The sequence below is a fragment of the Heloderma suspectum genome, chromosome 3 (genome assembly GCF_057233095.1).
Source record: "Heloderma suspectum isolate Gila_16-S chromosome 3, 16-S_ref, whole genome shotgun sequence".
Taxonomy (NCBI): domain Eukaryota; kingdom Metazoa; phylum Chordata; class Lepidosauria; order Squamata; family Helodermatidae; genus Heloderma; species Heloderma suspectum.
This window is the reverse complement of record NC_139460.1, coordinates 101,600,979-101,628,896: the sequence shown is the minus strand read 5'-3', so window position 1 is coordinate 101,628,896 and position 27,918 is coordinate 101,600,979. Positions and strand designations below refer to the sequence as shown.

Sequence of the window (27,918 nt, the reverse complement as noted above, 5' to 3'; positions counted from 1 at the left end):
ATAAGCAGGCTCTTCTCCCTTGATCCTGGCAGCAAGGACATCTAGTCAGAGAGAGCTTACTTTAAACAAAATACAAATAATTATGTTGTGCAATGTGGCAAGGCCTGGGTAGCCCCCAGTGGTACTCACAGGAGCTGACATAGCGGGGCCTTGCTTCATGAGGGCCAAGAGCAAATTGACCCAGTTACCACCCCTTCCCCCAAGCAGCTCTGTATTACAGGTAGACCACACAGACTACAGCGTATGCAAGATTTATTACTATTATGTTTATCAGGCCCCAAAATGAAAACTGCATTTTATTATTATTTGTTGCCATTTACTTAAATCTGATTTAATATCCTTTAGCAAAGAATTCATTTTAGAAGTAATTATTTTTGACAGATTGACTGTCATAATTAACCTTAAGTATTTAATAAAATTTAAAATTCACCTGGAACAGTCAGCCTTGTAGAACAGGTTCTATCTCCTTACAGTTGATAGACATGATTACTGACTTGTTCCAATTTATTAAGAATCTTGATAGAGGCAAGAATTTCTTTATTAGATCTAACAGTTTAGAAATTGAAGAAAATGGATTAGGGAAAAAATCAATCAAATATAATCAGCATATAATTACACTTCATATTTCTTTCCTATAATTTTCACTCCAATTATGTCTAAATCAGGCCTGATTTTTCCAGATGAAGGTTCTAGCACTATATGAATCAATACAAAGATATGGACATCCATGGTATTTTCTAAGATGAAAATATTTAGAAAACCTACAATTCATGATCTACTTTGAACATAGGTGCTTCGTTTAATCTTGATTGTCTAAGCAGAGAATTGTTGTTGCTGTATTGTGGACAATACATCCCCCAATTTTTTTATTGAATATTTTGTCTGTATCCAGTGATATTATGTGTTTAGGTTGCTGAGATGTTGAGAATAATCTAAAACCTAATTTGATCAGAACCATTTCATTTATTTATAAATTGAATCTGTTCTGGATGGATCCATCTAGGTATGTTTCTTAATATAGTTGCCAAAATTTGTTCACAACATTTGAATCTATAATTTTAACAGAAATGTGTCTATCATTATACAGGAATTCAGATATTTTACCCTGCTTTCCCATAATCTGAGTCCCTCAGTTACATGGATGAAAATTCCACTTTGTTATAGCCCATTCAATATATCACTGTCTTCAGGCAATGGTTCAGTCCCTCCACAGCTTCCCTGAGATCTGATGCAAAGGAGAGAAAGAGCTGGGTACTGTCAACCACATATTGGTGACATCACTCAAACCTCACTACAGCTTTTCCCTGTGGTTTTGTGTAAGTGTAAAATTGCATTCTTTTAGTTCCTTCCCAAATTCAGTAAATCAGAAATCATAGAATCATAGAATAGTAGGGTTGGAAGGGGCCTACAAGGCCATCGAGTCCAACCCCCTGCTCAATGCAGGAATCCAAGTCAGAGCATCCCTGACAGATGGCTGTCCAGCCTCGTCTTGAACGCCTCCAGTGTGGGAGAGCCCACCACCTCCCTAGATCATTGGTTCCATTGTCGTATTGCTCTAACAGTCAGGAAGTTTTTCCTGATGTTTAGCCGGAATCTGGCTTCCTGTAACTTGAGCCCATTATTCCGTGTCCTGCACTCTGGGATGATGGAGAAGAGATCCTGGCCTTCCTGTCTGTGACAAACTTTCAAGTACTTGAAGAGCGCTATCATATCTCCCCTCAGTCTTCTCTTCTCAAGGCTAAACATGCCCAGTTCTTTCAGTCTCTCTTCATAGGGCTTTGTTTCCAGTCCCCTGATCATCTTTGTTGCCCTCCTCTGAACCCTCTCCAGTTTGTCTGCATCCTTCTTCAAGTGTGGTGCCCAGAACTGGACACAATACTCCAGATAAGGCCTAACCAGTGCTGAGTAGAGGGGAACTAGTACTTCCCGGGATTTGGAAGCTATGCTTCTATTAATGCAGCCCAAAATAGCACTGGCCTTTTTTGCAGTCACATCGCATTGTTGGCTCATATTCAGCTTGTGATCGACAACAATTCCAAGATCCTCCTCGCTTGTCGTGTTGTTGAGCCACGTATCCCCCATCTTGTAACTGTGCATTTGGTTTCTTTTTCCTAGGTGCAGAACTTGGCATTTATCCCTATTAAATGTTATTCTGTTGTTTTCTGCCCAGCGCTCCAGTCTATCCAGATCACTTTGAATTTTGTTTCTGTCTTCCAAAGTGTTAGCTATCCCACCCAGTTTGGTGTCATCTGCAAATTTGATACGCATTCACTGCACCTCCTCCTCCAAGTCATTAATAAAAATGTTGAAGAGCACTGGGGCCAGGACTGAGCCCTGCAGTACCCCACTCGTTACCTCTCCCCAGTTTGAGAAGGTCCCATTGATAAGCACTCTTTGAGTCCAATTCTGTAGCCAACTACAGAATCTGTAGTTCCAACTCCACCGGATCGTTGTTTCATCTAGCCCACTTTGAGCTAATTTGCTCATCAGGATCTCATGGGGCACTTTGTCGAAAGCTTTGCTGAAGTCGAGGTATATGATGTCTACAGCATTCCCATGGTCCACAAGGGAGGTGACTTGATCAAAAAATGAGATCAGATTCATCTGGCAGGACTTGTTTTTGACAAATCCATGTTGGCTTCGAGTAATCACTGCATTGTTTCCAAGGTGCTTCCAGATGGTTTGCTGTACTAGCTTCATACATTGTTAATGGAAGCTCTTGAGACGTAAATGTTTTTTTTCTGTGGAATGTAAAATGGGGATTAATTTGCTCCTAAAAGTCCAACACCATTCTATCAGGAAACCTTCTGGTTTGGTTCTTTCCCAGTTGGCATAGATTGAATGGCACATATCATCATGTTATATCCCACAGTAACCACTTAATCTGATCTTCACTTATCACAGGTAAATTACCATTCTGAAAGAACTCTTGAAGTTTATTAAGATTGAGTAAATTATCTTCCATACATAAATCTCCACAAAACCACCTTTGCAATAGGTCTTTCCTTTAGAGGAATGTATAGCCTACAAAGTTTCTGTCTCTTCATTGCTTGGAATAGAAGGCCACTAGTTAGCTAGCTTTAGACTAGGGCTGTGCATGGACCCCACGATCTGACTCAAAGGCCACTTTGGGGCTTCTGAGGCAGGACTGATTTGGCTCGGACTGATTTGGGTGGGGGCTCACCTCGCTTCTGCCTACAAAGCCATAGCAGGATTCGGACATCTAAATCTCCCAACACGCTGCCCAGCCCCCAGCTCCTTACCTTGTTCCATGAGGGGGAGGCTGCCGCCAGCACTTTCAGGGGAGCTGCTGCTGCCACCGCTGCTGCCAGGAGATAGGGAGTCCGTGGTGGAACGGAGCACTCCCCACCACCACCCTGGAAACTTTCCCAGGATGGACCCTACCTGGTGTCAGCCGGTCCAGTCTGTCAACTGCCCCAGTCTGCAGCCATGAATGGCTGCCCTGGTCTGCAGCCGCCATTTGCCTCCCTACTTTAGCTGTGATAGGCTACGTAAGTATTTACGTAGCCTATCACGGCAAAGAGCAGGGATGCAAAACAGCGTAGCGGGCGCCATTTGCGTCTCTGCTCTTTATCGTGATAGGCTATGCAAATATATAAGTAGCCTATCACGGCTAACGCAGCGACACAAATGGCACCCGCTACGCCGGATGCCATTTGCGGCCACAGCCCGGCAGTGGATGGAAGTCCGGCTGTGGGCGGCCCTGGCCGGCGGCTCTGCAGAATTGCCACAGAGTGGAGCCAGCCGGGGAGGATTCTGGGGGGAGGGACAGATCACCTCCCCCCCAGTGCGGATGCCCTGGACCGGAACGGAGTAAGTAATCCACCCATCCCTACCAGGAGAGCCGTTGCTGCCATTGCTGGGGGAGCAGCACCAGGGGAACTGCTGCCACCGCCAGGGAAGCTGCTGCCACTGCCAGCTCCTACGCTCTCTGTCCATGCACTGGCAGCCGTCTTACTGTTCTGGAGGTGGGGAGCCATTTTAAAAATGGCGACTCCCTGCATTTCTGGAAATACAGGGAGTCACCATTTTTAAAATAGCTCCTCCCATTCCCTGCAACCACAAGACAGCTGCAGTGTGTGTCCAGAACACCCAGGTAAGGAGCTGGGGCTGGGAGGTGTGGCAGTGGCAGCAGCGTGGTGGCTGGGCATCCAGATTGCTCTGAAGCACATCAAAGTGTTTTGGAATGACACACTTTGCTTTGGGCCACTTCGTGCCCTTTCCACATCTCCTCAGAGGCAGTCCAGAGCAGCCTAAAGTGCCCTGCTTCGATTCAGAGCTCGGGTTTCGGGCCGAAGCAGTGCACAGCCCTACTCTTGACTCCCACTAAAATTGTGCAGTTTGTTTTTTTTAAAATGCCACCTTACTATTCCCACCCCGAACCTCTGCTTCCACCACATTGCCAAATGTGCTTTCAAAATTCAGCAGTGCATCAGCAGCAGAAAGCGGGGAAGCTTATTTTTAGAAGCAGAAGCTGATAGATTGACACCAAAATTTGACGGGCACTGCGGAGGCAGCAGGAAAAAAGGGGCAATTTTGCTTTAAAATAGTCTCTTTTTACTGCTGGCATACTGCTGAATTTTGGTGGCAAACCACACATGTCTGCACTTAAAAGGAGGTTTTACACACACACACACACGCACACACACAATGCCAAATGTTGGTGGCTCAGCAGGGCAGTGGGAGGGTACAGAAAAGGCCAGAGGGGCAATAGGTGTCCCATAGGATGCATGTTGCCTACCTCTCCTATAATACAAGACTGTATTATCTCCAGTAATTACAGAATCATAATCAAAAACAACCCCTTCATGGATCACTGCCTTGTTGTGGCGAAGGGGATTGCGTAACTCAGTAAAGCCATAAGCTATGCCATGCAGGCCACCCAAGACGGACAGGTCATGGCGGAGAGTTCTGACAAAATGTGGTCCACTGGAGAAGGAAATGGCAACCCACTCCAGTACTCTTGCCAAGAAAACCCCATGGAACGTATCACAAGGCTAAAAGAGATGATGCCGGAAGATGAGCCCCTCAGGTCGGAAGGTGTCCAATATACTACTGGGGAAGAGCAGAGGGAATTTCCAAGTAGCGCCAGAAAGAGTGAAGCGGCTGGGCCAAAGCCGAAAGGACACTCAGCTGTGGATGTGTCTGGTGGTGAAAAGAAAGTCTGATGCTGTAAAGAACAATATTGTTTAGGAACCTGGAATGTCAGATCAATGAATCAAGGTAAGGTGGAGGTGGTCAAACATGAGATGGCAAGATTGAACATCGACATCTTGGGAATCAGCGAACTAAAATGGACAAGCATGGGCGAATTTAATTCAGGTGACCATTATATCTACTACTGTGGGCAAGAATCCCCTAGAAGAAATGGAGTAGCACTCATAGTCAATAAAAGGGTGGGAAAAGCAGTCCTGCGGTACAATCTCAAAAATGATAGAATGATCTCAGTACAAATCGAAGGCAAACCATTCACCATCACAGTAATTCAAGTCTATGCCCCAACCACTGAGACCGAAGAAGCTGAGCTTGATCGGTTCTATGAAGACCTACAACACCTTCTAGAACTAACACCAAAAAAAGATGTCCTCTTCATCATAGGGGATTGGAATGCTAAAGTAGGAAGTCAAGAAATCACCGGGATAACAGGCAAACATGGCCTTGGTGTACAAAATGAAGCAGGACAAAGGCTAATAGAGTTTTGTCAAGAGAACACGCTGATCATAGCAAACACTCTTTTCCAACAGCAAAAGAGGCGACTCTACACATGGACATCACCAGATGGTCAATATCGAAATCAGATTGATTATGTACTTTGCAGACAAAGATGGAGAAGCTCTATACAGTCAGTAACAAAAAGACCTGGAGCTGACTGGCTCAGATCATGAGCTTCTTGTTGCAAAATTTCGGCTTCAATTGAAGAACGTAGGGAAAACCACTAAACTATTCAGGTATGACCTCAATCATTTCCCTTATGAATATGCATTGGAGGTGAGGAATAGATTTAAGGGATTAGACCTGACAGACAGAGTGCCTGAGGAACTATGGACGAAGGTCCGTAACATTGTTCAGGAGGCAGCAACGAAATCCATCCCAAAGAAAAAGAAATGCAAGAAAGCCAAGTGGCTGTCTGAGGAGGCTTTGCAAGTAGCTGAAGAAAGAAGGGAAGTGAAAAGCAAAGGAGAAAGGGGAAGATATATCCAACTGAATGCAGAGTTCCAGAGAATAGCAAGGAGGCAAGAAGGCCTTCTTAAATGAACAATGCAAAGAAATCGAGGAAAACAATAGAATGGGAAAGACTAGAGATCTTTTCAAGAAAATTGGAGATATCAAGGGAACATTTTGTGCAAAGACGGGCATGATAAAGGACAAAGAAGGCAGGGACCTAACAGAAGCAGATGAGATTAAGAAGAGGTGGAAAGAATATACAGAAGAACTATACAGGAAAGATCTGAATGTCCCTGATAGCCATGATAGCGCGGTCACTGAACTTGAGCTGGACATCCTCGAAAGTGAAGTCAAGTGGGCCTTAGGAAGCATTACTAACAACAAAGCTAGCAGAGATGACAGTATTCCAGCTGAGCTATTTAAGATCCTAAAAGATGAAGCTGTTGAAGTGCTGCACTCAATATGCCAACACATTTGGAACACTCAGCAGTGGCCACAAGACTGGAAAAGGTCAGTTTACATTCCAATTCCAAAGAAGGGCAATGCCAAAGAGTGTTCAAACTACCGAACAATTGCGCTCATTTCACATGCCAGCAAGGTTATGCTCAAAATCCTACAAGATAGGCTTCAGCAGTATGTGAACCGAGAACTACCAGAAGTACCAGCTGGGTTCCGAAGAGGCAGAGGAACTAGAGATCAAATCGCCAACATTCGCTGGATCATGGAGAAAGCAAGAGAATTCCAGAAAAACGTCTATTTCTGCTTCATTGACTACTCTAAAGCCTTTGATTGCGTGGATCACAACAAACTGTGGCAAATTCTTAAAGAGATGGGAGTACCAGACCACCTTACCTGTCTGCTGAGAAACCTGTACAAAGGTCAAGAAGCAACAGTAAGAACCGGACATGGAACAGCTGATTGGTTCAAAATTGGGAAAGGATTATGACAAGGCTGCATATTGTCACCTTGCTTATTTAACTTATATGCAGAGTACATCATGAGAAATGCCGGGTTGGATGAATCACAGGTCGGAATTAAGATTGCTGGGAGAATTATCAACAACCTCAAATATGCCGACAATACCACCCTAATGGCAGAAAGCGAAGAGGATCTAAAGAGCCTCTTGTTGAGAGTGAAAGAGGAGAGTGCAAAAGCTGGTTTGAAACTCAACATTAAAAAAACGAAGATCATGGCATCTCGCCCCATCACTTCCTTGCATATAGAAGGGGAAAACTGGAACAAGTGACAGATTTTACTTTCTTGGGCTCCAAGATCACCGCAGACGGTGACTGTAGCCATGAAATTAAAAAACGCTTCCTCCTTGGGAGGAAAGCTATGGCAAACCTAGACGGCATAGTAAGAAGCAGAGACATCACCTTGCTGACAAAGGTCCGTATAATCAAAGCTATGGTTTTCCCAGTAGCAACGTATGGCTGTGAGAGCTGGACTATAAGGAAGGCTCAGCGCTGAAGAATTGATGCTTTCAAACTGTTGTGCTGGAGAAGACTCTTATGAGTCCCCTGGACTGCAGGGAGGTCAAATCAGTCCATCCTAAAGGAAATCAACCCTGAGAGCTCATTGGAAGGACAGATACTGAAGCTGAAGCTCAAATATTTTGGCCACCTAATGTGAAGAGAAAACTCTCTGGAAAGACCCTGATGCTGGGAAAGATTGAAGGCAAAAGGAGAAGGGGATGGCAGAGGATGAGATGGCTAGATAGCATCACCGATGCAATGACTATGAACTTGAGCACACTCTGGGAGACAGCGGAGGACAGGAAGGCCTGTCGTGCTATGGTCCATGGGGTCACGAAGAGTCGGACACGACTTAACAACTGAACAACAAAAACAACAACAAATCAAAAACAAAAAGAAGGGTGGTGTTTAAATATTTGTTGTATAAATATTAGCAATAATTAAGATTCTCTGATCTGTCCACAAAGTCACTGCTATAGCTTCTGTCTGCATCAGCTATTTTCAGCACTTCAAAATTAATTTCATATGGACTAAAATGCTACTCTTCTGGCTCAAGATGAGGCCCCATTAGCAAATGCCTTGCCAGCCAAATCTTTCTCCAATTTATAACCATCAGCATTACAAATATGATAGTATTCTGCTATCAGATAGTATTCATGTAACAAATATTGAAGTTCAAGAAGGCAGTTTTTTAAAAAGGGTTTTCATATAGTATCTAATAGAAATCCTATTTTGTGATCAGTAATTATTGCCTTCATTCATCACTTCAATTTTGTTGGTATAAATGACTTTGTACATTTAATATCTCAATTTCGTCCTTCTATGTCCTTGCCTGTATTTCCCCATTTTATCAGCCTTAAAAAAAAGTGCTTCTGACTTACTCCTAATGACAAATATTCTGTATGTATGATTTAGGGTGCAATCCTATGCATGTTGAGACATGAAAAAAAGTCCTACAACTCCCAGCATGCTCCATGCTGTAAATTAAGAGGGAGCTGTAAATGAACATTTGTAACCAACATCTTGCTGGGAAAAATTGTCTATTAGTTCAACTTTTCCTTTTGACCTATACTGTTTTCCAACATAATTTTTGTTAGAAATGTTGGTTTACAACCCTTTTCTTGTGCATAACAGGTCAGGACAAGTTTCTAGACACTGAATTTCTACCTCATTAATTGATTTCTTCTGCATCCTAAACTATTGATTCCATATTTTCTTTAACTGGCTCTCCTAAAACTTTGCCGGAGTGTCCCATGCTGTCATGAGCTGTCGTTAATCCTAGGAATATTATCAATTTGGATTGTTTCACCAGCATCTGTCAACAAAAAGCTACACGTTCAATTTTCCTGAAATTCTACCATGTTCTCATCCGCAGTTTTTTCTGATACACCTCTTAGCTTCATATGGTTCTTACATATTTCATTATCAAAATATTCAAATTGCTCCTGTAATTTCAATATTTCTTGTGCTGGATTATTAGTTATGTCTCTAACCATTTCAGAAGATTTTCTACATTTTTTCACCACCCTTCTACAACTTATTTTGTACATAATTTTGATTAAAACATTGGACATATAAACATAATAACATTATTCACTCATTTAATTCTCATAAAAGAAAGGGAAAAGCTCATTATAGACGAGAGTGATAATAATAATATGAACACCATTTACAATTCTAAAGCTTCCAGCGAAGATGCAGAACTAATTCACCACTTTGTTCTTCAACTCTTACATCATATCAGCTTCATTATTTAATATTAACCCAATATACGCCAACACAAAAAAGAATATATCCATCCTTTCTGTACCTCCCATACATCTCAATATACTCCCTCTGTACCTCTACCATTAGCTGGGCCCAGTCCCAAGCAAAGTACAGACACAACAGTAACTATCAGAGACTACTACCCATGTGTACAGGAGAAAGGATGGCTAATGATGGCACACACTGCATAAGATCCAATGGGTCTTTTGGCATCAATTCAATGGATTGCGGCCAAATTCACTTCACAAATGCTTTTAAGATGCTGATCATGTTGTAGATATGAAACTGAATCAAGCTACTGTTTGAAGTGCTGCTCATCAACAAATTAATTTCATTCCTTAGAGGAAAGGTGGAAATTTCCACTTTTACTCCAAGGAACTAAAGATAGATATGGCTCTCTCCCTATTTTATCTTCACAACAATCCTGTGAAGTGAGACACAGGAGAGAAATAAGCCAAGAGACAGTGAGTGGCCCAGGGTCATCCAGTGAGCTTCATGGCTGAGTTATGCTAAATCAGGCTATTAATCTATCTATTCCTATAAATACTATACTGACTGGCTACACGTCCCAAGGTCTAAGGAAGATGTCTTTCCCTGCTCTGCTATTGGAGATCCTTTAATTGGACAGTCTGGGGTCTCAATCTTGGACCTTCTACAAATGAGCTACTTTCCTACTGCATCTATGGAGGTGACTAGGGTTTGGCTTTCCATTAATTTGCAGGTGATATCTGTTGCTATTTGCTACTCTTTCCCATGGAGCTTGCTTATCTTATATATTACTTATAGAGCATTGTGAACTGTCACTATTACTTGTTTGCTCTCAAGCCTCTGATGCAGAAGACTTTCTTCCTTGTCTCACATGACAACAAGGTTATCTATACAAACCCCTCAGTGTATGACAATGCATTGTTGCTATATAGTTATGTAAACTTTAGCAGGATGATCAAAGTTATGGGGTATTCTATATTTCTAGCAGTTTAACACTATTAGTTCAGAGACAGGGATGAATCTAGACTTAGACTCAATGGAGTTCTGCTGGCTGGAGGAAGGGGCTGGAGGATGATTTTCTGTTATTCCCCCTTCTCCCTATAATACCCAGCACCATTGCCCATGCTGTTCCAGGGTGTGTGGGGGGGGGGCTCTCTTAAACAGAAGGGAGGTGGTGCTGGGGGCTTCAGGGGGAAGTTGGAATCAGACAAAATCACTCCCCCACCCTCTTCCTCCATCAGGAAGCATCTGATGGATTCCAGATCCCTCCATGAATGGAAGAACCAAGACTGGATCCAACCCATGATCTGACAGTTGCAAAGTTGGATCTCCTTGATTGAGCATTTCACCATTGTTTATTCTTTATGCATTTAGTTATTGTTTATTTCTTGTGCCTTAGCAAGATTCTCTGAGTAATTTTTGAACTGGACATATAAATGTTTTCCAGGAATAGAGGGAATATTTAATATCATTTACATTATTCCATCATTTAAATTGTTCTAAAACTCTAAACCTTACAGGAGTTTTTAACTTTTTTCCTATCAGTCAGGTTGCCTTCTAAGGCTCTATGGCAATATGGAGAGAGAGAGAGAGAGAGAGAGATTGTTATAAGTGTTGCAGCTGTAGAATTTAATTTAAATACTCCATGTAATGAGAGCAATTGGAAAGCATTTTCTAAAGTTATTAGAATGAAACTAAGCAAATATCTTTCATCATCATTATATTTATATTATATTATATTATATTATATTATATTATATTAATATCCTGCCTTTCCCCCAGTACTGGGACTTGAGGCAGCTTTACAACATTAAAAATTTGTACAGTTAAAACATATAAATAGAAATATACAAAAGTTAAAAATATAATCAAATCATCAATAATATTAAAATTGTATAAAATTTTAGAATTTAAAAGCCAGCAACAATATAAACAATCCATCGTATTCTCACAGGTCCAGATTATCTTTCCCCAAAGGCCTGCTGGAACAAAAAAGTTTTTACCTGCCTGTGAAAATGTACCAAGGAGGGTGCTCTGAAATGTATCAAGGAGGGTACTCTTGCCTCCCTAGGAAGGGAGTTCCAGAGCCTTGGGGCAGCCACCGAGAAGACCCTCTCCCACATTCCTACCAGGCGAGCCTGTGATGGTGGTGGGACCATGAGAAGAGCCTCCCTTGAAGATCTCAAGGCACGAGCAGACTCATAGGGGAGAATATGGTCTTTCAGATAACATGGACCCAAGCTGTATAGGGCTTTATAGGTCTTAATACATTAATAATACATCATTTGGCTTTGGGGCTAATTAAACAACATCTCATCTAGTATCTCTCTCAATGCCAGATCTCAGATTTGACAACTAAAGTTCAGCAAATGAATACATGATAAAAGTATTTTGTCATTGTGCTTGAAACTAATGGTGTGTTGTACCATTTGTGAATTGTTTCCTACTATATGAGGCAAAGCCTCATATAACATAAGAATTGGAAGATTCATTTTAATAAGTTGGTATTAAAACATCACAGAAATGCTAAAATTTAATAATTTATCATGTGGTTGAGACTTCTAAACATGAAGGCATAATGAATTCATATGAAGACAGCAACAGATACAATTTTCTGTATTCCCTAGTGCACTTAATATGTATTATCAACAACTCCACACTGAAGTCAATGGAAGTCCTCCATTACAAGAGTATTTAAGCTTAAATCCTAGCACACTTACTGGGGAGTAAGACCCACCAAGTTTTACTTACCTCGAAGTAGACATGCATATGTTGTGCTGTTAAGATTATACTGGGAAGACTTTATAACCAACAGTTTACATTCAGCTTTCTTAGGATGCATAGATCTCCCTAGTTCAATGGGGAGACTAGAGGCTTGCAAGCATATTAATGGGTGCCTACTTTATTAATGTTATGAAGAGCTTCAGCTATTGGGTGGTATAGAAAGAAAGAAAGAAAGAAAGAAAGAAAGAAAGAAAGAAAGAAAGAAAGAAAATGAATTACAAATTGCAAATGTAAGGACAGAGGGCTGCAGATATTTGTGGAAAGCAAACAGAAATGCTCTGTGTTCAAGTCCTAATGTCCTGTTTTAGGAGCTAGACCCAAGTCATACCTTCACTGAACATTTAAATAGAAGGATGGATAGTGATCTATCATGTCTGTCTAAAGTTAAACATGGCTTATCTGTAAGGACTGAGCCCCACACCATTGCTATTTCTTTGATATTAAGGGGAAATGTGGGTTGAGCTTTGGAGCATAACATGTGATGTAGTGCCTACAGATCCATCACCACCAAATTGCACAGCTAGGGTTTATGCACATAGAAATGCATGTGTGCGCTTTACATCTGATTCTTCCCTTGTACAAAGAAAGGACATTAGCTCAGAGAAAATCCCATCTCTAAAGCTAGTAAGCATTTCTGGAGGTGATGTAATTTGTCTCTAGATCATCTTCCTGCCTTGATCAGGGAAGGCAATCGGTATGAAAAGAGAACGCCTTTGAGACTCGTTTTAGCCAGAAGCCAAAGCCCTTCTCTCTGTCCAGAGTTCTCTCCCTTAGTTTAGTCCAGGGGTGGGCAACTTCAGGCAGTCAGGGGGCCAGTCCCCCCACCCCACCCCCAGGCTGTGCTCTTGCTGCCATCAAGGCAAAAAAAAAAAAAATGGCTTGAAAGCAAGCTAAATTCATCCTTGGTATGTCTCTGTGGTGGGTTGCTGCCAAAATTTGGCATCCAAAAAAGACACCGTTTTTTTCTTTTTTTACCCATTTTTTTGGGAGGTAAGTGGGGCCACACTGAGGAGCAGGGCCACATGTTGCCCTCCCTCCCCCCCTCCCCAAGTTTAGTCTATCATGGAAGTGGTGGGGAAGGCACAACAGGGCAATTATCACTCAAGTGTTTCCCTGATGCTGTGCAGCACAATGGACTCATATGCCTCCTTGGAGATCTAAGGAGAGATTATTCCACCTCAAGAACTGCTTGTTAGCTAGCTCAGCCTACCCAGTTCCAGAGACAGGACCTTCTCCTGCCTATGAGAACACCGAATCATCATGTAAGGGTCTCTGCCTCACCACATCTAGAATACGGATGCAGAGGCCCATATGTGAAACCAACCCTATGTGGCTTGATTATGAGCAATTGTTGTAACCTGTTTCTCACATAATGCAATTTTGGAAGGTTTCCCATAGTTGTATGAATGTATTCCCATTCCATCCCCATCTTGAATATAAACACTCATTGGGACTTACTTCTGAGTGGACATGCATATCTGCAGTCCTATTCACGCTTACCTGGGCAATCCTATACATGTCTACTCAGTTCAATTAGGCTTACTCCCAGGTAAGCGGGAATAGGATTGTAGCTTTCATGTTTTTTCTTAGCAGCTCTATATTAATACAACTTTAGAAATGTTATTTTAAAACAGCTTTGCTGGGATGGGTGGTAGCAGCTGAATTTGCTTGATATTGTACATGTTGTTGCACATCCCATTCTTATAAAGTTCAGTTGGAGCTACTCCAGATAATGCTGATGGCATTTGGAATAAGTAGCTATTAAAGCAAGTCAGAGATTTCAGAAATCATGTTTTTGCCTTTCATCTCCCTGCTAGTTCAGAAAGCTCTGGTAAATGTTTTTGGCATTCCGGGTTTTATGTGCTCAATAGCAGGTGTTGTTTTTCTTCCCAAGCATTGAAATAGAGAAGATAGTATGTTTATCACTAAAGCACGTTACCTTGACAAAAAGCAAATCTTTCAAATGGCATAATCTATACTTAGAGCCAAAGTGCAAGCAACAAATCAATCACCCTTTCATTTGGAAGATGCATTGATATAGAAGGCTTTAGTTGCAATTTTCTCATGTATTTCAGAATGAATTTGAAATTTCTACTAAAGAAGGAGACAGAAGCCCACAATTTATCTCAATTTTACTTGATTTTTAACTGTATTTCTGTATTTCTGAACTTGAGCCTACAAGAATTCAGGAATCAGCAATGTGCTATCTTCAGTGTTCTCATGAAAGACCTACAGTCAAATTCAGGCACAGCATGCCACTTCATTTTACAAAAATATATGTTTGGTCTATCAAATGTTCCAGTGGAATGAATGATGAATATATAGATAGATATAGATATAGATATATACATTCTACTGGAGTAAATGGAATCTAGAAATATATATTAATTGAAAGACGTCTTTCACTCCAGTGCCATCTGAAGACAGTTAAGTATTTCCATTTACTAGCCATAAAAACAAGTGCTACTGTAGTAACACTGACAGACACACTCACAGCATCCTTGAAAGCTCCACCACCACTTACCAGTCATGAAGTTACTTGCCAACTTCATGAATTCTGAATTCACCCCATGATGTCTGAATTCACCCCATGATGTCTGAATTCACCCCATGATGTCACCTGATCTCATACACACACCCAGCGCACAGGCAGAGAGAAAAGGACCATGATGCTTCTCCCTGCACAGCCATCGTGTTGTTTGCCCCCCAAAATACTTTCAAGGACCTTCAGCATCCAATTTTAAATCTTGAAGAGTACAATGCCAGTTGTTCTTGACCTGCTGTCTCTCTCCTTCCCCTGTATTAAAAAAAGGCTAACCTTGGGGAAAGGCGAGTGGGCAAGAGGAGGGGAAGGAAGGCTCCAGACCCATTTCATGTATCTTTATATATGAAATCTGTGTTCCTTTGCCAGGTGTTTATACACCATTGCTGGTGGGCTGTGATTGGCTGTAAAATTAGTCAGAAACCAAACTTCAGTTGTGGCTTTGAGGACAGAGATGGGAGAAATGGGGACAGTCATCTAGGGCTTGACATTGAGTTCAATGGGAATGTTTTAACTTGTGTTACCTTTCATGGGCATAAAGTTACTTCAACGAATTCCTGAGCGAGTTCTTCTCACTGAGCGAGTTTCCTAACTGGCAGAGTCCTGCCAATGTAACCCTCTTGTGGGTTTCAGTGCATTTCCAGGCCCAATTCCAAGTGCTGGTCATTAATTACCTTTAAAGCTCTAAACAGTCTGGGGTCAGATTATTTGAAGGTCCACGTGAACCTGACCAGCCAAATTATTTGAATCCACCCCTATGAGCCTACACAGCCATTAAAATTGGCTTCTGATACCTTATTCTTTGGCTTGCTAGAGAGGTGATCCAGGCTCGCATACATAAGAGACAAGGCCTTTTCCGTGCTTGTCCCATCACTGTGCAACCCCCCGCCGTGGGAAATTTGTGTGGCCCTGTGGTGTGTGTTTTAAACAGGTTTACAGCCACTTTTACTGATTAATTTGAAACCGGCTCAAGTTTTAAAATAGTAATTGTTGCAGTTTGTTTTAGTACTTGTTTTAGATGGTACGTTGTTGTTGTTTTGGATTATTATATTAATTTTGTATTTAATAATATGCTTATATGATTTTATGTTATGTTCTATGAACCACTTTGAGAGAGCTATATGGCTATAACAGAAGAGTGAGTGGAGGAAATGATTGACAGGTGAGACCATAATGGAACATTGGGTGGAGCTAGTGGCAATTTGAAGACATCACTTAGAAGGAGGACAGGGTCAGTTGGGGAGGAGAGGCTGAGTTAGGATGTAGAGAAAAAGTTAGAGGAATTAGGGGCCAGAGATAGTTAAAGGCACAATTCTATGCATGTTTCAACAGAAAAAAAGTCCTACAACTTCCAACAGCCCCCAGCCAGCAATGCTGGCTGGAGAATGCTGAGAGTTGTAGGACTTTTTTTATGGCAAAACATGAAAAGATTGTGCCCTAAGTTAGTAAGTGGGTAGAACCAGAGACAGGGTGTGAAGGGAGGAAGCCACTGAAAGCAGATATGTGGTGTTAGGTTGATTATTTATCAGTTATTGTTAGTTCTGAATGTTGACTTGTTAAATAAATAAACATACGTCTATTTTTTAAAATACCTATGTTTTGGCCTGGGTCAAATTGAAGACTGGTACCTCAGGTGCTAAGGATATAATTATATATACCATTTCTGGGCAGGATTCCTGGATGAGACAAATTATCTAGATCCATTTCAATCTTGCTTCAGACCCAGTTATGGGACAGAAACAGTTTTGGTCACCTTGGTGGATGACCTACACCGGGAACTAGACAGGGGGAGTGTGTCCCTGTTGGTTCTGCTAGACCTCTCAGCGGCTTTCAATACCATCGACCATGGTTTCATTCTGGGCCGCCTCACTGGGATGGGATTTGGAGGTACTGTTTTACAGTGGCTCCATTCCTTCTTGGAGGGGCGGATCCAGAAGGTGGTGCTGGGGGACTTCTGTTCAACTCCCTGGCCATTAGGGATGTACGAAACCACTTACCTGTTTCGTAAGTGTCATCCGCAGTGGGGGGAGGCACTCCGTCCCTCTCCCTGGAATCCTCCTCAGCTGGCTCTGCTCCACGGCAACTCTGTGAAGCCACTGGCTGGGTGCATCCGCAGCCGGACATCCGGCTGTGGCAGGTCTGCGGATGCAAATGGTGGCCAGCATAGCGGCCGCCATTTGCGTCCCTTTGCTGAGCTGTGATAGGCTATGTAAATATTTACGTAGCCTACCACGGCAAAGAGCGGGGATGCAAATGGCGGCCGGTGTAGCGGCCGCCATTTGCAGCCACAGCCCGGCAGTGGCCGGAGCTGCCGCCGGAGCCGCCACCAGAGCCACAGCCAGGTAGGCACCATTCTGGGGGCTTCCGCAGGGTGGTGGGGTGGGTTGCTCCGTTCCGCCACGGATTCCGGGGGGTCGAATTCACTTGAATTTGGCCTCCTTGGGATCCGTGGCAGAATTCTCTGAATCCCTACTAGCCATTGGTCTGCAGAGTTCCTCAGGGTTCTGTTTTGTCCACCATGCTATTTAACATATACATGAAACCACTGGGAGAGGTTGTCCAGAGTTTTGGGGTTTGGTGTCACCACTACGTTGATGACACCCAACTCTGTTTTTCCTTTCCATCTAATTTCAAGGAAGCTGTTGAGGTGCTAAACTGGTGTTTGTTGGCAGTAATGGACTGGATGAGGGCAAACAAATTGAAGCTTAATCCAGACAAGACTAGGGTTGGCGGAGAATTTCTCCCCGAAACTAAGGGGGGCCGAGCGCCAACGTGTTCGGCCCCCCGAACAAGTTTCAGGGAGAAATCCTCCGCACCCCCCCCGCACCCCGCACCCCCCCCCCGGGACTGGACTTACCTTCACCGAATGTCCCTCCCGGTGGCTGGTCCGGCTGGCGGTTTGGCGGGTGTTCGAGCGAGGCGGGAGCGGCAGCCGGTCTTTCGACCGGCTGCCGCCGCCGCCATTGCAATGAAAGAAAGAAAAAAAACGCCCCCTGATAGGCTATGTGACTATTCACGTAGCCTATCACGGCTAGATTTGCAAAGTCAGCCGTGATAGGCTACGTGAATCGTCACGTAGCCTATCACAGGTGACTTTAAAAAAAAAAAAAAAGTGTGTACGGATAATGGCGGCCCCCATAGGGAGCCGCCATTCCCCTTCCTTATTTGGTCGCTGTAGTCTACGTAAAGATTTACGTAGACTACAGCGACTAAATAAGGAACGCGAATGGCGGCTCCCTATGGGGGCCGCCATTAGCATACGCGCTTTTTTTTTTTTTTTTAAGTCACCCGTGATAGGCTACGTGACGATTGACGTAGCCTATCACAGCTGACTTTGCAGATCTAGCCGTGATAGGCTACATGAATCGTCACGTAGCCTATCAGGGGGCGTTTGTTTTGTTTTTTTACTTTCGCGTTCGTGGCCGGGCGAGGCGGGAAGCCTCCCCCCCGGCCTGAATTTCGGCCGGGGCGAGGCGGGAAGCCTCCCCCCTGGCCTGAACTTTGCGGGGGGACCAGCGAAGCGCCTCCCCCCCACCGCGAACGTCCTTCGAGGACAGGTAAGTGACTTTCGTCCACCCCTAGACAAGACAGAGGTGCTCCTGGTCAGTTGAAAGGTAGATCTGGGAATAGGGATTCAGCTTGTGCTGGATGGGGTTACACTCCCCTGAAGACACAGGTTCACAGCTTGGGTGTACTTCTGGATTCAGTCCTGAGCCTGGATGCCCAGGTTTCAGCGGTGGCCAGGAGTGCATTTGCACAGTTAAAGCTAGTGAGCCAGCTGTGCCCATTCATTGAGATGTCTGACTTGGCCACAGTAACACATGCCTTAGTTACATCCCGTTTGGGTTACTGTAATGCACTCTACTTGGGGCTGCCTCTAGAGAGTACTCAGAAACTTCACCTGGTTCAAAGAGTTGCTGCCAGACTGTTGACTGGGGCTGGCTACAGGGAGCATACCACTCCCCTGCTAAAACAGCTTCCCTGGCTCCCAGTCTGTTTCCAGTAGGGGTGTATGGACCCCACCTTCCTGAGTCTTCTGGGGATCCATGGGGGGGAGACGATCTGGTCCTCCCCCCCAGAATCCTCCCCAGCTGGCTGCGCTCCGCAGCAAGTCTGCGGAGCTGCCAGCCAGGGCTGGCCACTGCCAGACTTCTGGCCACAGCTGGTCTACGGACACAAACGGCATCCGGCATAGCGGACACCATTTGCGTACCTCCCTTTGGCCGTGATAGGCTATGTAAATCTTTACGTAGCCTATCACGGCCAAAGGAAGGCACACAAATGGTGTAGCGGACGCCATTTGCGTCCTTCCCTTTTTGCTGTGATAGGCTACGTAAATCTTTACGTAGCCTATCATGGCCAAAGGGAGGCACGCAAATGGCGCCTGCTATGCCGGACACCATTTTGCTTCCACATGGGGCAGCGGACGGACCCAGCTGGATCCGGAGCCAGCAGTGCCAGCCTGCCAGGTAGGATCCGGCTGGGTTGGACTTTGCAGGGTGGCGGAATGGGGTGGTCCGTTCTGCCACAGACTCCACGGGGGAGCGGATTCTAAGAATTCAGCCTCATTGGAGTCCGTGACGGAATTCTCCGCCATCCCTAGTTTCCGGGCACAATTCAAAGTGCTGGTCATGTCCTATAGAGCCCTATATGGGTCGGGTCCAGGTTATCTGTAATACCGTATTCTCTCCTATGAGCCTGCTCATGCCCTGAGATCTTCAGGGCAGGCCTTTCTTGCGGTCCCACCACCATCATAGGCATGTCTGGTGGGAACTAGGGATGGTGCAGGCAAATCTTTCAGACTACTAATGAGCTGCGCCTGCCTAGCTCTCCCCCGCTCGCTGGCCCTCCAGGCTGCAGTTAAGCCCCCCCCTCCACACTCGGTGAGCAGCCCGCAACTTACCTGAGCCTGTTCATTATTATCCCAATCGCCATGTTTTTAAAAAACATGGTGATCAGCAGCGCTTGCCCATAGACGTATACACAAAATAGTGCTGTGAAACTAGAGTCTATGGGCAATTCACAGTGCTTTTTGTGTATAAGTCTATGTGGGCACATGTAAAAACTTTCTTGTTCTGGCAGGCCTTTGGGGATAGCTAGTCTGGACCTGTGAGAATATGACGGGTGGATACTATGGTTATATTTCTTGTTGTCTTTTAACATTTTGATATTTTATACAATTTTAATATTATAGATGATTTAATTATATTTTTAACTTTTGTATACTTCTATTTATAGGTTTTAACTGTACATGTTTTAATGTTGTAAAGCCACCTTGAGTCCCAGTATTGGGGAAAAGGTGGGATACTATAATAATAATAATAATAATAACAACAACAACAACAACAATAATATAAAGAGGAGAGTCCTCTAAATCATTAGGCAGTGGAGAGAGTCCTGGCAAATATCTGGACTCAATGAACTCTAGGGGCCAGGGTCTTATAGGGGAATCCCAGTTAAGTCACTGTTTAGAGGCAGAAGTGGGATTCCAATCCAGTTCCAAATCTTTTCCCCTCAGCTGAAGTTCATTTCTTCAGCAAATGAGATCGTTACCTTGTCGTGGTGCTGGAGCTTGAGCACCTCAATGATGTATGAGCTAAAATGTGAAGGGACACCCAAGACGGGAAGGTCATGGCAGAGAGGTCAGACTAAATACGATCCCTGGGGAAGGAAATGGCAACCCACCCTAGTATTCTTGCCATGAAAACTAAATGGATCAGTACAACCAGAGATATGGTATACCATCGGAAGATTGGACTCCCAGGTCGGAAGATGGTCAAAATGCTACTGGGGAGGAACAGAGGATAAGTTCAACTAGATCCAGATGTGATGACGCAGCTAGCTCTAAGCCAAAAAGATGGCTAGCAGCCAATGGTGCTGGTGGTGAACGACGAATCTGATGTTCTAAAGATCAACACACCATAGGAACCTGAAATGTAAGATCTATGAGCCAGGGCAAATTGGATGTGGTTATTGGGGAGATGTCAAGATTAAATATAGACATTTTGGGTGTCAGTGAACTGAAATGGACTGGAATGAGCCACTTCACATCAAATGACCACCAGATCATCTATTACTGTGGACAAGAGGACCACAGAAGAAATGGAGTAGCCTTCATAATTAATAATAAAGTGGCTAAAAAAAGTGCTTGGATACAATCCAAAAAATGACAGAATGATCTCAATTCGAATTCAGGGTAAGCCATTTAACATCACAGTGATCCAAATATACACCTCAACCACAGATGCTGAAGAAGCAGAAGTAGATCAGTTCTATGAGGATCTGCAGCACTTACTGGATAGTACACCAAAAAAAGATGTTATTTTCATTACAGGAGACTGGAATGCTAAGGTGGGTAGTCAAACAACACCTGGAATTACAGGCAAGCATGGTCTGGGAGAACAAAATGAAGCAGGACATAGGCCTATAGAATTTTGTCAAGACAACTCACTGTGCATAACAAACACTCTCTTCCAGCAACCTAAGAGATGACTTTATACATGGACTTCACCAGACGGTCAACACCGAAATCAGATTGACTACATCCTTTGTAGCCAAAGGTGGCGGACATCTATGCAGTCGGTAAAAACAAGACCTGGAGCTGATTGTAGTTCAGATCACGAACTTCTTATTGCACAATTTAGAATCAGACTAAAGAGAATAGGGAAGACCCACAGATCAGTTAGATATGAGCTCACTAATATTCCTAATGAATATGCAGCGGAGGTGAAGAATAGATTTAAGGGACTAGATTTAGTAGATAGGGTCCCGGAAGAACTATGGACAGAAGTTTGCAACATTGTTCAGGAGGCGGCAACAAAAAACATCCCAAAGAAAAAGAAAAACAAGAAGGCAAGATGACTGTCTGCTGAGACACTGGAAGCAGCCCAAGAAAAAAGGAAAGCAAAAGGCAACAGTGATAGGGGGAGATATGCCCAATTAAATGCAAAATTCCAGAGGTTAGCCAGAAGAGATAAGGAATTATTTTTAAACAAGCAATGCGCGGAAGTGGAAGAAGATAATAGAATAGGAAGGACAAGAGACCTCTTCCAGAAAATTAGAAACATCAGAGGTAAATTCCAGGTAAAAATGGGTATGATCAAAAACAAAGATGGCAAGGACCTAACAGAAGCAGTAGAGATCAAGAAAAGGTGGCAAGAATATACGGAAGATCTGTATAGGAAGGATAATAATATCGGGGATAGATTTGACGATGTGGTCAGTGAGCTAGAGCCAGACATCCTGAAGAGTGAGGTTGAATGGGCCTTAAGAAGCATTGCTAATAACAAGGCAGCAGGAGATGACGGTATCCCAGCTGAACTGTTTAAAATCTCGCAAGATGATGCTGTCAAGGTGATACATGCCATATGCCAGCAAATTTGGAAAACACAAGAATGGCCAACAGATTGGAAAAAATCAACCTATATCCCCATACCAAAAAAGGGAAGCACCAAAGAATGTTCAAACTGTCGAACAGTGGCACTTATTTCACATGCCAGTAAGGGTAATGCTCAAGATCTTGCAAGGTAAACTCCAGCAATTCAGGGAACGAGAATAGCCAGGTGTACAAGCTGGGTTTAGAAAAGGCAGAGGAACTAGAGACCAAATTGCCAATATCCGCTGGATAATGGAGAAAGACAGGGAGTTTCAGAAAAACATCTATTTCTGTTTTATTGGCTGTTCTAAAGCCTTTGACTGTGTGGATCATAACAAATTGTGGCGAGTTCTTGGTGGTATGGGGATACCAAGTCATCTTGTCTGCCTCCTGAGGAATCTGTATAACGACCAAGTAGCAATGGTAAGAACAGACCACGGAACAATGGACTGGTTTAAGATTGGGAAAGGAGTATGGCAGGCTTGTATACTCTCACCCTACCTATTCAACCTGTACGCAGAACACATCATGCGACGTGCTGGGCTTGATGAAGCCAAGGCTGGAGTTAAAATTGCTGGAAGAAACATTACCAATCTCAGATATGCAGATGATAACGCTTTGATGGCTGAAAGCAAGGAGGAGCTGAGGAACCTCATGACGAAGGTGAAAGAAGAAAGTGCAAAAGCTGGGTTGCAGTTAAACCTCAAAAAACCCAAGATTATGGCAACCAGCTTGATTGATAACTGGCAAATAGAGGGAGAAAACGTGGAGGCAGTGACAGACTTTGTCTTTCTAGGTGCAAAGTCAGCATCTGCATACTGCAGATGCTGACTGCAGCCAGGAAATCAGAAGACGTTTACTTCTTGGGAGGACAGCAATGATAAATCTTGATAAAATAGTGAAGAGCAGAGACATCACACTGACAACAAAGGTCCGCATAGTTCAAGCAATGGTATTCCCCGTAGTAACTGATGGCTGCGAGAGCTGGACCATAAGGAAGGCTGAGCGAAGGAAGATAGATGCTTTTGAACTGTGGTGCTGGAGGAAAATTCTGAGAGTGCCTTGGACTGCAAGAAGATCAAACCAGTCCACACTCCAGGAAATAAAGCCAGACTGCTCACTTGAGGGAATGATATTAAAGGCAAAACTGAAGTACTTTGGCCACATAATGAGAAGACAGGATACCCTGGAGAAGACGCTGATGCTAGGGAAAGTGGAAGGCAAAAGGAAGAGGGGCCGACCAAGGGCAAGGTGGATGGATGATATTCTGGAGGTGATGGACTCGACCTTGGGGGAGCTGGGGGTGGCTACGGCCGACAGGAAGCTCTGGCGTGGGCTGGTCCATGAAGTCACGAAGAGTCGGAAGCGACTGACCGAATAAACAACAACAACACGAAGTTCATTTTGCCTCTGGGTATCTTTCTCAGTCCTCTCCTCTTCCATATGGACCATTTCAAGCTTGAACTTAATTCTCCACAGCTCTATGGAGTCAAGATTCATTTCTGGATCTTTGTCAGATCCCCTTGACTTGGATGCTTTCTTAGGAGGCATTCTCTAATCTAATACACCTCTTTAACCAAACAAAACAATATTAAAACATTACTGGACTGTATCAACACACTGGGTAATTTAAAGCTTTTATCCTACTTCGTGTGTGTGTGTGTGTGTGTGTGTGTGAGAGAGAGAGAGAGAGAGAGAGACAGAGAGAGAGAGAGAGAGAGAGAGACATATTCTGATATTACCAATTCAAATCCCACCACTATTTATCTCCATCCTTACTCAATACTCTCCTTCCCTGACCTCTCCATAACTGTCCTCCTTCTAACTGACCCTCACCAACTGCTGCTAGTTCTACCCAGCTTTCCATTCTGGTCTCACCTGTCAATATTTCCCTCCACTTATTCTTCTGTTTCAATGGCCCCTAAAGGCAATACATAAATATTTTGATGATGATGATGATGGGTTTATTACACTAGTGTATTTTTTCCACCAGTATAACCATATGCTCTGCTGGTGCAAAAGGTTTAGAAACGTTCCTGTCCTACCCACCTAGCACAACTGAGGGATAACATCTGCAAAGCGCTCATGTATTGCTTTTCATATAGCCAACTAAGATCACAGCTAGAGTTGGCATGTATTATTTTTTTACAGCCATCTGAAGTATAAAAAGGAGTAAGGTGAGAAAAGGGTGTGCTGTTAGTAAATAGCTGAATTCAGCACTGAATCCCTATAACGTTACTTATAGCACACAGTAGGATATTCAATCAGCCTTTTTTTTTTTACAAGCAATTGATATTCTCTATAGCCTGTGCATAATGCTGTCTAGAGAGTTGGATGGATGTTAACATTTCATTACTTGCCATTGATTTCTACCTACTTTCTTCACAACAAAAATCAAAATGTGACCTCTTATTCCACTGAATTAGTTCCAGAGCAGTTGGCATTATTGATCCTTTAATGAAAATTAATGAAAGCTTCTTTCATTCAATCTTACAAGTAAGCACACCAGATGCATATATTGAAAAGGTACATTTACTTCTCATTGGGAAAGAAATAACATTATATTCAAAGCAAAAAAAAGACACCTTAATGCAACAAAGTGATTCATTTAAACACAATAAGTAAAAAGCACAATTTTCACTCCAGTATCCAGTACCGTTGTGCTCATTTTTTAAAATTCATTTAAATATTTATAAGCCACTTCTGGACCAGGTCCACCCACATATACTTGCATCCACCAAAATTGTTTTTAGATGAAGGCTAAGACTGTAAACAATTGATGCAATGATCCTCAAACAAATTCTTCTCACTCACATTTGCTTGTAAAACCTTGAATGTCAATCAATCAAAGTTTATTATACAGTCACAGACCTGTTCAAACCTTGAATGTCTAATCTCCTAGTTCAGTTTTTTCAACATTGCCAATTATGGATGCTGTTGTTGTTTTTAAAGAACAGAAATTCACAAGGTGATGCTTAGCATTTCAGCTACATTTTTCAGCAAAGAAATGATCCAGCCTCCCCACCCCAATGGACTGGTTCACATGACACAGTCAGCTCAACATAGGTATTTAACCTGCTATTTGCTATGGCATGTGCCGGGTGACATTTTGAATATGGACCAGCAGCAGGGGTTGCCATGCCATGCAGACTCAGCCACTGAGGGTTATTGGAGGGTTAAAGAACCCTTGCATAAGCCTACAACAAAGGGATATGCAGGAGTTTTTAGCCCTCGGGGGCCAGGTTTGCATGACAAGGTAACCCCCACTCAGGGTTGCATATTCAAAATGTCTCCCGACATGTGCTGCAGCTCATCATGGGTTAAGCAACCCCTGATGAACCTTCCATGTCATTTTCTCCCTCTTTCCATACATGCTACATCATGTGTGGGGTTCTCTTACCATCATCTCCTTTCTTTTTTTAAAGCAAATCTGAAACTTCAGTTTGAATTCTGAAATGTCGCCAAATTGTTTATGAAAGTTTTCAGGTCTAATGAAAGTAGAACTTTCAAATCTCATTAAGACTTGAATATTAGAGCATACAGTCTTGAAACAAAAGATTTTCCAGTTTTGACTTAGTTCACATGTCACAGTGGCAATTCTTGGGTTGCTTAACCCAGGAATTGTGGGGATGGGCAGCACAGTATGCTTGCCACATGTTCTGCTTTTAATTAACAACCCAGGAAACTTCCTGTTCCTGGGTTGTTTTGTGATGTGTGAAACAAGAAACTCTGGGTTGTTTATGGGTTAAACAACTCAGAGTTAACCCAACAACCCTCATGGTTTGTTGCTGGGTTAACTCTGGGTTGTTTAACCCATAAACAACCCAGAGTTTCCTGGTTTGCACATCACAAAATAACCCAGGAACTGAGCATTTCTGGGTTGTTAATTAAATGTGGAAACAACAAGTATGCGGCTAACGTGCTCCGCCCATCTTAGCAATTCCTGAGTTAAACATCCCTGCAGTTCCTGGGTGATGTGCGAACCAGCTCTGTGTATACAGCTAGATTGTGTTTGGAAGTTTTCAGGTGCAAGGTTTCAGCTTGAAATGATGGAAAGTAGGGAGGGGTGACATTTTTTACTTATAGAGTTCTTTAAAATGTGGAAAAATTCTGCTAAAATTCAGATTCTTGTGAAGCTAAATGATTTAAACTCTTCCTACTATAGGATCTGCTGGCTTGCCTATAGGGGCAAATGGGAATGTGTGGTTGCTCATGCAGTCTCATCCAAGAACATGATTGCCTGACTCACCAACTACAGCTTTGCTAAGGCCAAGAAAAGGAAGAGGAATATGGTTCTAACCTATTGGCAGTTGCAAGCATCCCTCTCTTCTTCTTGATTATAAAATGACTATACAGAAGATGAAGCCAGAATAGTCAGGTGGTAAAGTAGAGCAGAAGGGGGAAGGAAACAGAATAGGTAAAGGGGCAGAGGATTGCTGAACTGCTACTCTGCCTCTAGGTAAAAGAGAAAAATAGTGACATTGCTATGGGAAAATAAAATCTGTCTACTTTCTTTCTTCTGTCTCTCATCCCCTTCCCTTTTTGTTTACAGATAACAAAGATTATGATGCATACCTGTCATACACCAAAGTGGATCCTGACCAGTGGAATCAGGAAACTGGGGAAGAAGAACGATTTGCTCTTGAGATCTTACCAGATATGCTTGAAAAGCATTATGGGTATAAATTGTTCATTCCTGACAGAGATTTAATTCCAACTGGAAGTAAGTTTTAATTTTGTGCGTGTATGCACATTGACGTGTTTATTCTACTTAGCAATACTAACCTGCAAAATATTTAGATCTATTTAGTGCAGCATTGTTTCAATTCTATTTCATGACACATTGTTCTAAACGTTAGTAGTAATGTTACTGCTTGTGAATATACATTTCAAAGTACATTATATTAATAATAAATATGTTAAGCTAAAACTAAAAAGAAATTTCATGCTGATGGCTATTAGTACAATATCTCCCACAAAAAAAGTTAGGATACAAAGTTTTACAAGGTAAATTTATTCATGGTCACATTGTTGCTAACAAAAAATAAAAAATATCCATTTAAAGTAAGACTGAGGGCAGGAGGGAATAAAATGTGCCCTAAAACCACCAGCTTTCAACTCACTGTTTTTACCACCATCTGTTTCTTCATGGTGATAAACCTGGTAGCTGCCTCTTTCTCTTTTTTCTTTTATCTAAAGTCCCCTACAGTAGCAAACCAGGGTCATTTCTAAAATGATTGGTGGCAGTTGTCATCCTGATGACTAGTGGCCCTCATTTTGCTTACCAGAAGTCTCTTAGACTGAGGGCAAGGAAACTGCCCTCACTCTGTTTGAATTCAGAGGGCAACATCTAATAGTGTCATTCCAGAAACTCAACACACAGTACTGGCAGAGCTCTGCCAAATTTTTCTGTTGCCAAAGCGCTTGTGCATTATGCTTGCAGAACTGGTTGCACAACCACTTCTGCAACCACTTCTGCAACTGTGCTTGTGCAAACATAACTTTCATGGGAATTGCCTCTGGCGCACAGTTCAGAGCCTAGTTTCCACTAGTGCAACCAGTGGTAGCAGAATGACACAGTTGGCTGCTGCCCAAAATAATACTGAATCATCTGAAGCCAATCATAGTATTATTCCGGGCAGTAATATTAATATCAAGTGAAATAGTTTCCTCATAGTTCTATTGTTTCAAATTATAAACACTGTTAAATATTACTTTTAGGATCAGCTCCTCATATTGGTTGTTTAGATCAACCTCAGCTTTATCACAATCGATTAAAGCTGCCCTCTCAGCCCCCCCCC

General features: G+C 42.9%; 1 protein-coding gene across 1 annotated transcript in view; it reads left to right on the top strand.

The window, feature by feature from the left end:
- Positions 1-27,918, top strand: part of IL1RAPL1 (interleukin 1 receptor accessory protein like 1) — a 589,910-nt gene that overhangs the window by 556,676 nt on the left and 5,316 nt on the right. Inside the window, exon 9 of the mRNA XM_084845510.1 lies at positions 26,670-26,840. Coding sequence (XP_084701636.1) covers positions 26,670-26,840 — 171 coding nt within the window. The remainder of the gene's footprint in view (positions 1-26,669; positions 26,841-27,918) is intronic.